The 11,181-nt window shown below is 43.1% G+C and overlaps 1 protein-coding gene across 2 annotated transcripts in view; it reads left to right on the top strand.

Annotated features, from left to right (window-relative positions):
* nbeab (neurobeachin b) overlaps positions 1-11,181 on the top strand; it is a 253,431-nt gene that overhangs the window by 211,702 nt on the left and 30,548 nt on the right. For both annotated transcript variants that reach the window (XM_030776247.1, XM_030776248.1), the window contains one exon: positions 9,460-9,600. In XM_030776247.1, coding sequence (XP_030632107.1) covers positions 9,460-9,600 — 141 coding nt within the window. The remainder of the gene's footprint in view (positions 1-9,459; positions 9,601-11,181) is intronic.

Consider the following 11,181-nt stretch of genomic DNA (forward strand, 5'->3'; position numbering starts at 1 on the left):
AAGTTGTCCAACTTTGGAGAATTAACTGTGAGAATCCTCAGAACCTATAAGATCTGGTATCATACACTGCATGGTGAAAAGTCCCTCCTCAGTTGCTCCTTTGCCACACCTAGAAATGATTGATAAATGCAGCAAAGACTAGATGCATTTTGTTGATTTTCTATTCACTGCATGAAACTAGAGAACAAAAAAAATGACTCAAATTAGTGATTGCCCACCATGAGGATTAAGTCAGGGGGTGCCGTCCTGTTTGGATTTTGACTGTTGTGGCCTGTAAAGCCCTTTGAGACTGATAACAGTGATATTGGGCTCTAAATAAACTTGAAACTTGAAACTTGATTGCCAGTTTTCACGAATGTTCATAGAAATATGCATCCCAGCCATGTGTGGTCCAAATATAATAAACCATCCTGGATCTGACCATAATCAGTGCTTTTTGCGTTATTTTTAGGTGCTTGCTAATAGCCTTCTACAGAATCATCTACAATGTCCTAAACATTAGCAAAATGCAGTGGGTTTTTTTGGAGAAAATATTGGTCTGTTTAGATGTTTATGACTGTGTTCTAAAATGTTTAGATCGATTCTAGTTTAATGATGACGCTGCTGTTCTCCAATTGTTTGTGAGACAGGGACTTCGCTCTGATGGCGTGTTGTTGATGTTAGGGGTCAGGATTCAGTGCTTGAGGTATTAATAACTGTGGAAGCATGGGAAAGGGGGGATTTGAATGGAGGGAGGACGGTGGCAGTCAAAGCATGGCCCACAGACTGATGAACTAATGGATGAGTTGATGGTTTAAACCATGTGTGTGCTTCAGCATTGTTCTCTGTCGCTCTCTCTCAAATCAAATCCAAGTGTTGACCCATTATCTCTACATAGGTACTGTAATGCAGGACAGAATGAAGTAACGCAGCATGGCAAAGTACAGCGGAACAAGATAGCGGTACACAATGCAGCTGAACATTTCTTTGCAAAAGCATTAAAGGAAAACCCATTTTAAAGACAGCGGGAGGATCTGGGTCATTTCCCTCTCTGTGGGGCGTGTCTCCTCTGTAACGTCAAACTGAAGGGCAAATGACCCTGACAGCAGACACTAGACTGTCGATTTAAACCCACTGGCTTCCAGGGCTACCAGAGAAATAGTTTAAAAGTGGTCCTCCGGCAGCATCTAAAATGATTTTTCTTCATTTTTCCAAAGACAGCCAAGAGAGCTGAGTCCTTGATCTTTCTATGAGTGATGCTGAGAGACGACATATGACAGCAGACGGTACAGTTCATCTTGTCTCATGTTGAAGCATTCCATAATTTCTGAAAGCATTACTGTATGTTCTCAACGATTGTTGCTAACATGCCATGTTGTTTCCATACAACATTCAAAACAGATTTTTTTTCCCGCATAAACTTAGAAAATTAAATCATAAATTACACGCAAAGTGGGCCTTCAAACAAAGCACTCAGGTCTGATTCCAGCTCAAGCAGCTGTCTTTTTTAATGATTGGCCTCTACTCTGAGATTTAAAACGGTCCGCTGCCTTGTTTTTCATTGTCTGTGTGAGGGTCGATCATGTTGAAACATTCTCTCAGTGTCTGCCAGGGCCTTAAACAGGCCAAAGACACACAGAGCAGAGTAAGACATGCTGTAAATCTCACTCCAGTGGAAATAGAGCCATTAAAAGCTCTCCGTAAGCACTGGGGTAAGAGTTCAAAATGGTTTATGAGCTTTGTGGCATTAGGTTTCCCATTTGACATCCCTAAGAATCCTGGGAGATGTAGTTTATTGCAGGATCTTGTCAGATTTGCTCAGAGAGTAACCACAGCTTGATGGCCAGGCTTCCCTTCTGCAGCCCTACTTTCTTTCTCCTCCCTCTCTCTCTCTCTCTCTTCTCTCTCTCTCTCTCTCTCTCTCTCTCTCTTTCTCTCTCTCTATCTCTGTCTCTTTCATAACACATACTCACTGACCTGAAAACAATTGCATTTCCGTTCAACTCTTTCTTTCTCTCCTCCTTTTCTGGCCCTCTATGCAGATGAATAAATGCAGCTTTGTCTCCCTGAGGGCTCGTCATCTCCTGTATCTTACATACATTCACTCTCAGTTATGCATTTACCTTTCTTACGACCCATCAGGACCGGACACACCAGAACAGGATGATTTATCCAGAACCTTCTATCCGCAGATACTGAGGTCATGTGTGGATGCCGTTCTGTGTCTAAACATGTCATTTGAAGAGCAGGAGGGACGGAAGAGTGTGTTTAGCCTCGGCACCTTCACTCCAGTGCTGTTTCTCTCTTTCCTCTGTCTGCCCATGGCTTTGATGCTTGCTCCGCAGAGGGGGCCAGGTGGGCTGAGAGGAGCTCTTTGGCCCTGGGGGAGACACTGATGTATTGAAATGTATTCCTGCGACATCTTCCCATGCTGTTTACCAGCTTGAGCTGCCTTCATTAGCAGGAATTCACTGGCCCCTGGGGCCCCGTGACAGGCGTCCTTGCCTAACCCAGGGCACTAACCTTCCCACTGTTCACCCATAGCTCTCCTACCAACACACGCTGCCAGGTATCCACTGTTTGCGCAATAATATATGGAAGAACTGGGTGCATGCTCTCTGGGGCAAATTTGTGTGTGTGCGCGTGCGCGTGCATATGTGTGTGTGTGTGTGTGAAAGTGAAGGGTGACAGTGTGATTGTTTCTGTACATACACGTATTTATGGGATGTGAAGTTGAATGTGTTTACAGTGAATATCAGGGTGTGAGATTCGTGTGTGTGTGTGAGATTCATGTGTATGTCTGTGTGTGTGTGTGTGTGTGTGTGTGTGCGTGCGCATGTGAAAGTAAAGGGTGGGGATGACAGTATGATTGTTTCTGTACATATCCACGTATATATGTGATGTGGAGTTGAATGTGTTTACAGTGTATGTCAGGGTGTGAGATTCATGTGTGAGTGTGTGTGTGAGTATGTGTGTGTGTGTGTGTGTGTGTGTGAAAGTGAAGGGTGACAGTGTGATTGTTTCTGTACATACTCCATGTATTTATGGGATGTGAAGTTGAATGTGTTTACAGTGAATATCAGGGTGTGAGATTCGTGTGTGTGTGTGTATGTGTCTGTGTGTGTGTGTGTGTGTGTGTGTGTGTGTGTGTGTGTGTGTGAGTGTGAGTGAAAGTAAAGGGTGGGGATGACAGTATGATTGTTTCTGTACATATCCACGTATATATGGGATGTGGAGTTGAATGTGTTTACAGTGTATGTCAGGGTGTGAGATTCGTGTGTGAGTGTGTGTGTGAGTATGTGTGTCTATGTGTGTGTGTGTGTGTGTGTGTGTCAGGGTGTGAGATTTGTGTGTGAGTGTTTGTGTGAGTGTGTGTGTGTGTGTGTGTACATGCCATTGAATGTTGCATGCTGAAGTCTGGGACACTATTCAAATATTGCATGAGGGTTCACCCAAAGAAACTCTCTCACCTTTCTCTCTCTCTGTTTCTCACACACACACACACACACACACGCAAACAGAAATACTTTGACTCATGCATTTGCTGTTGCCAGAGTCCCACACGCGAGGGCCCTGCCGCAGGGCAGTGTGGAGAGAAAGCCCGACCTGCTGAGCAGGAAGCCAGTGCCAGCGAGAGCGCTGAGAGCTTCCTGAGGCTATGCTATGATGGACAGCATTGTGCAAAGCCACTGAAGCGTCCGCTTGATACCTTCTTTAATTCTCCACACCACACCCACACACCTGCAATTACCCTGGTCCCAGCGCATGCAGTCAGGTGTGAGAGTGCTCTAACCGAAAACACAGCACCCTCTGCCCCCAGGCCAGGACTAGCACATTCTTCCCTGGCAGCTCCCTTCATGTGGCAGACGGATTTATTAGAATCTAATGATTATTTCCTTTTTGAGTGACAGGCGGCTGATAGAAAGGGGAAGCCGTCTGGTGTGAGGCTGTTAATTGGTGTGTTGTAAATGCGAATAGTCATGAGCTCAGTCACACACTGAGCATGCCCAGTGATGCCCTCTGGCATGGCTTTACGCGTTAGTCGTCGTTCTGTTGTACGGCTTTTGACAGGAAATTAGATGAAGTGTCTCTTTTCCAAACTTCTCACTGAGGTGAGAAAAGCAAACTGAGGAACTGACAGCAAACATAATTACTTGAGTTGCGCAAATCTTCCATAATCCACACCTGACTGTTCATATGAGAATGTAACCAGTTGGCCAATCATAATGATCGCCAGAAAACAGTCCCCCAAACAGCTACACATTACCAATTATTATATTTTCCATAAGACCTTTTCTTTTTACCCAAAGCAAATAAAACAGCACAGGCCCTGTCAGACTCTACTTCACATCAGAGACTTGTTTCTCAGAACTCTAAAACAAGAAGTAATGCAGGCACGATTTTCAACAGCAGAATAAAAACCTTTTTTTCTCTCATCCCGGAATCAGTCTTCCAGCTGTCTTATGTTTTACACGTTCGCTCTCGGGTTTCAGCACACCTCAGAGAAAAGTGTTTTCCACTTAGACACTCCACTACTAATAACCGCTGGTGTTTCCTCTCCGTAAAGCCTTTCTTCACTGCTTTCTCTTTGCTCTTAGTGCAAAAACAAAGCCTGTTTTGGATGTGTATTGGCTTTGTTTTGACATGGCGGAGTGTGATTGCATTAGACTGTGTGTGTGTGTGTGTGTGTGTGTGAGTTGCCGTGCTCTCTCGCTGACGAGGCCAGCGAAAACAAGAGTGGCTTCACCTGACAGCACGTCATTGCAGTGTCCTAACGCAATTTCGAATGCGGTGGATGCATCTCCCAGGAACACAGAGCAGACTCTGCAAAACAGTAATCTTCTCACCCTCTCAGTGCGCATACAGTAATCTTCTCACCCTCTCATTGTGCATACATCTCATGTCATGCATCTCAAGCATTTAAAGAAAGTACAGAGGTCGCGAGGTCAGAGTTAATTATTTTTTAAAGATAATGGCCAGTTGTGACATGATATGACAGGTGAGCAGTTTTAATCATTGTACATTTTGCTTACAAAGTCGCAATAGTCAGTGTAGACAGACCTCACATAGAATGAAAAATAACATTTTATTTTAATATGCACATATTTCTCAGGGCCAATTATAACCGTAGTTTTACTTTGCGTATGAGTCGGACTGATTTGTGTTCTCAGTCTTGTGGTAGAAAATATGGCTGTAGAGATGGGAGTACTGGGAGGACTGGAGGCAGTTGCGCAGTGAACAGTGGAGAGATTAACTTTTAGTGGTACGACAGCAGGTTAACCACTCCTTTCCCTCATGGTAAATCGGAGGTGTCTGCGGAGCACTTTGAAGGCCTTTTTATGACTCTTTTAAATTTGCCGTCTATAACAATGCAAATGGCTTTTTAATTTCCCACTAATGAGGCAGTCTGTCAGACAGAATCCTGCCCACTCAGGTACTGTCTGGGGTATCTGCAGGACTGGACTTACAGCAGTGTATGTCTGTGTATGAGAAATCATTAAAGCCTTTTTGAAATCCTCAGATGTTTTTAAACTTCATAGCTGCGGTTTTTAAAATCGTCAGTGCACCGTATTACTTTTAAATGTGTAATATATTGATGAAATATTTGTGTTCATTACCAGAAAACCCAAGGTATCAATCTTGTTCCCAAAAGCTGGCTTTCCTTGGTTTCATTTGTTTATTTTCACTTTTGTTTATTTTTCTTTTTAATTCAGTTCATTTGTATAATCCTATAATCCGTGTATAATTTTATAATTACACTAACTTCCCTGGTAGTCATCCCTTTTAAGTCATTGTGCTATATTCCCTGTGGTGTATATATATATATATTTTTCACATTTATGTATACACTAAGCACTCTGATGTAACTCTCAGCATGTTGGGTCACAGGTCCACAGAAGTCTTTCCCGTCTCAGAGAAAATGTCACATCTTCCCTCTTATCATCAATCGCTATTACAGTTTCCTGTGGAAGAAGGCGATCTGGAAGAGATGAACCCTTAAAAAAACAGAAGAAACACATTTGGTCTTTTTTTTTTAAGGTGGTATACGTAGATTGAAGGCATTAAGACCCCACTCTGTGTTCCATGCGTTGTGTGGTAATGACTCAGAACATGTCGTTTTACTTTAAGACTGAAGCCATAAAACCCTGTCTCTGGATTACAGCCTCATGACATGAACATTGGCCACATTCTTGCATTTCCAATATATATAGCCTAATTCAGCTTGGCTTATTTCCTCTCTTTTTCTTAAATGTGGACATTTTCTTTCAGCTGACTGAAAGTATGATGTCAGTAAATTTTAGTCTTCAAAGTGAAGGATTGTCCTCTCTGTCCAGTTGTCTGTTTATGGACACAGTCCTTTTGCTTTTTTAAAAAAAGAACCAAAGTGCCGCCTCTCTGTTGTGCTAGTGTTTAGTTTGAAGTAGAGGGGAAGGCTGCAGCAGGCACAATATCTCGCTGCTAGAGCCAACATGTTCACCATTAGGCGGGTTTGCCTTACAGCTGAGGCACAGACTGGTTCCACCAAGAGTGTTTTTACAGTGTGTGAGACTTCCTGTGGCTGGCCGGCCAATCAGGCCAAGACGTGGATGTCACATGGCAGGCCATTATCACGTCATAAATCTCACCAGATCTCAATAAACTTCTCTTTCATTCTGCTCGATCGTGCTAACACTGAAGTGGATAGTCATTAAAAAGGGAAGAAAGGAAAGGCAGGGAGGGGAAGGAAAACTGTTACACATGCACACATCTTGGTTTGGATGGAGATCTAGAAGATGAAGAAGATTAGACGGATTTAAAAGACAGAATACGACTTTAAAGTTTTGTTGTGATGGAACTTCAAAATCTGCTTTTCTTTTTTTTTTTTTCATTCTTTCTTTTTTTATTTGCAGTCGAGACTTCTGTACCCAACCATGATAACCATTTGTCAGTAGTAAAGCTGGCAGCCACTGTCTCTGATGAAGGAGGTCACTCAGAGCTGTCAATCACAGACTCATAAATATTCATAAGCATTTTTAAATATTTAAGTAAATAGGAGGTACAATGATCTGTTGATCTACCTACACTCCACTTCTCTGACTTTACATTTAGTGTGTTTTGACTTCTCTTTGTGTAGTATTTTATAACTGTGATGTGTAAATGGTGAAAGCCCCCTGACATCCCTGGGTCACGTTCATCTGACCAATCCTTCCAAACCAGACTTCTCCACACAGATTTTCTGTTTTTAACATTTCTGTTGCATTATTTGAGCTGGAACTTACCCAGTAATACATTTCCCATATTCTCCATGCTATACTCTGGTCATGCCTGCCACACAGTTCTCCCAGGGATGCATACACACACGCTTGTCCACCTCCACCCAGCACTGGCCCCATCTCAGCCAACGCAACTCAATACCACTCACTAGATTAGTATTGACTGCCAATAAACCGCCCCAGCCTGGCCAATGACAGTGGCTCACTGATAAGACAGACAGGGCGATTTCTTGAGCTCTAAAGGTGTTTTAATGGACTGTAGGCATTGATTATATTACTGTGGGAAAAGAACAGTCACCATATGGTAAGGTAATATAAGGTAATCCGCAGTGTCAGAATTATGAGACTTCAGGAACCAAATGGTATTAAAGCTTAGGAAACATGCCAAAGGTGTTTCAAAGCAAAATGTGAAATAGTTTTAATATCTTTTTTTTTTTCAAACAGTACCTAATTTCTGGCATATTAAATTAGGTTAAACAAACAAGTGTGAGGTCTTTGCATGAACTGTGGAAGCGAGAAGCAATGTGTAAGCTGTGATATTTAAGTGTCTTGACCAGGCCTGGTCACTGACATTTCTCTGAATATCAGAGTGAAGGTCAGTCATGCACAGGTTTTCTCCTCAGTGTCTACATCACAATGTGCTGTGGTTAGCCTCCATGTCCATCTCTTACATATCTGAATCAAAGAACAGAGCAGTTCACATGTTGTTAACATGTTACATTCACACATGGTCAGATGGTACATTATTAAACTTTGGTTTTATACCTGACAGACACCTTTGTTGGCAGGTTTTCTCCAGTAACTATCTTTTATGTATGTTATGCATTTAAAAAAAAATTTAGCCATCAAAGTGCAACAAACACTTGTACCAAATGGAAGTTTTTCATTTTAAAATCTGTTTTTTAGGCTGATAAAACTTGCCTAAAGTTTTGATCCATTCGCCCTGTGTGCTACCTCACACAGAAGTCACACCACTCTTCCTTAATGGGCCATTATCGTTTCTTCTCATTCATTTTCATTTCCATCTCTAACTCATTCTCATGCTCAGTGCTGTGTTTGTTTGAGTGTGAGCTTATCTGCTGTGTGATGCTGTCACACACATTGGCCGTGTGAGTTCTGGCTCATATCTTTAGCCGGGGTGGCGGGGCGGGGCAGGGGATGAATCACTTTTCCAAGGATGAGAAACTTTGCAAATTGTTTATTCTACAGACAGCTTTATTGACCATCTGTGTGCGTGTGTTGGAGCCTTCCGCGGTCTGAAAAAACGCCAACTTTCACTGAACATTGTGCAGAAGTTTGGAAGAAGACTTTAACTGCAGATGAAGGGGCACAGTTTTACTGTGTTTGACAACTGGGGCAGACAGGGTTAAGCCAGGGCAGATTTGACTGTGCGTTTGGCAGGAGACATTCGGATTTCCACACACAGAAACCAAACGAACATACACAAGCAAGCGGGTATGTGTGGGATGCAGAGACCCACACACAAACACACAAACACACATATACACACACAGACACACACACACACACACACACACACACACACAGAGAAGGAGAAAGTACATTTCAAACGATATCTCATTGTCATAAATATACAGTTGCTGTTAGTTCTCTCAATACTGAGAGTTTGGAGGGCATGGGAAGGTAATACTGTCTGACAGACAAACTCCAGAGAAAAACCTACTGGCCCTCTACTGCAGCTAATGGATCTCTCCCAAAGTCATGGCCATGAAACATTCATTATGATTACGCTACACACAAACGGTCCACACGCAAAACCATCAGTCAAACTCTACACACTCTACACAAGAATGCTACACAGACACAAGGCACAGCAAAGCTCTTTTTACAACATTCACTCCTGCGTTCACTAGCGATGGAACCTGCTTGCCTACAAAGATTTAGTGGAATGAAAAGTCCAGGCATGTAAATGTATTTGTGAGGTCATTTAAGCGTCTGAAATTGTCATTGCCTGGTAGATCAAGTGAGGCTTGATGATGGGCAGTGTATGAAAAATTTCTTTGCAGTCACTTTTCTTTTTTGGCCAAAGCTATCTGCAAATTCTCTGTTTGTTTGATTTTGTTTTCCCTACACTCTTTTTTCCTCCACACGAGCAGAATAGTGAATGGCAGGCTGTTGTTTAACTCAGTGGCTGGCATGTTTTTTCTTATTTCTTTTGGGCCATCCATTCTCTGAAATTCCTCTGTCTTTTTGTGTCTTCCTCTAGCCAATAGGAGCTCTGAACCCCAAGCGTGCTGTCTTCTACGCTGAGAGATATGAATCATGGGAGGATGAGCAGACTCCACCCTGTCACTATGACACCCATTACTCCACCTCTTCCTCCACCCTCTACTGGCTCATCAGGATAGTAAGTCACTATCACACACACTCACACATGGTCACACACACACGCACCCATATACAAACGCACACACACACACACACACACACACACACACACACACACACACACACACACACACACACACACACACACACACACAGGCACACACACACATGCACACACACATTACAATGAAGAAGTGAGAAGTGCTGTCCAGTTAGCAGAATGCCTAAGTAAGTGGTCTCTTTCCATGGCTAATGACCCTGAACTGTGCTGATAACGTTTTATTAAGTGAAAGCCTGGACAGATTAAGGCTACAGCTCTCACAGACTGCGCATCTTCCACTCTGAATTTTTTAAGAATAAACAGACACCTGCATATATATTATAATTATGAAGTGTTTGACACATGACTGTATCTGATACAGAGTGGCAGTCTTATAGTGCTGCAGAGCTTAACTGCCCTGTTTCCTTTATAAAGTCCCTGTGTGAGGAAGTGAAGTGAAAGTAAATTATATTTCCTTGCAAGTACACACTTGTTGCCTGTGGAGATGTTCCAGTGACGGAGATGCAAATCTGCCTTTTGATGGTGACACAGGTCTTCCATTGATTACAGCCAAAGATTTGAATGTGAGCTCCACTCAGATCAGATCTCAACTCTGAACCATTTCACACGTTTGACATCAAACATCTCTATCAATCAACTCTGTCAGTCTAACAGACAGTCCTGTGCTGGCCGGGCCTAGGTATCACGCATCTGTCAGTAAATCTCAGTTTGAAAGTACATCTCTGTGTGACGACTGTCTCTCCTTGCGTGACAGTGTTGATGTCTCCTACACACCATCACGTTTCCTGTGAGACAATCAGAAATGCAGTTTAACATTAGCAGGCATCTGCCCAGGGAACATCTCCATCGAGCAGGAGGTGGGTTCCACTCCACGGCACTCGTGAGGACCTGCCACAGGCCAGTAAACATGCATATGTGAGAGAGATATACAGACAGCTGCCTAATGATTCACACGTCTCCTCAGCACTCAGAAACATGCCCATTGCTGTCTCACAGCATGACTCTGATTCGCGCTGTCTCATACTCTGACCTATCGCTCGTCTCTGTTCCACGTGGACAGTTGAGAGCATGCATTTCATAGGGTGGATTCTCCTGGTCCTGCAGTTTAAAGTCTGTATGGACAGTCCAGCTCTCAACCCATTTACAAATATTAATGTAAACCTCCGACCTGGACCTTCCCCTGCAGTCTGTTGGACCCGTCAGAGAGGTCTGGACTGGGACAAGATCTCACCCATGGCATTCTGACGGTTTAGGTTTTCCCGCTCACCAGCCGTATACTGATTAAGACACAAGGTGGCCCTGACCCAAAATTCATGTCTGGTATTTACCACACCTGCTTTGCGAAAAGGAGATTTTCAGACGTGTGTGTGTGTGTTCATGTTGTTCACATGTTCCCCTCTGAAGCATTCAAACAGTTATATACTCTTATGGCTGGTTTAAGGCTGTTGTTTCAGTTTAGCTTGTACTGCTCTGCTAACACTGCAGTGTGTGAAACTGTCTATGCAAACGACACACATCAGAACAGACCGCTTTTTAAAT

Source organism: Chanos chanos, chromosome 6 (assembly GCF_902362185.1).
Source record: "Chanos chanos chromosome 6, fChaCha1.1, whole genome shotgun sequence".
Classification (NCBI taxonomy): domain Eukaryota; kingdom Metazoa; phylum Chordata; class Actinopteri; order Gonorynchiformes; family Chanidae; genus Chanos; species Chanos chanos.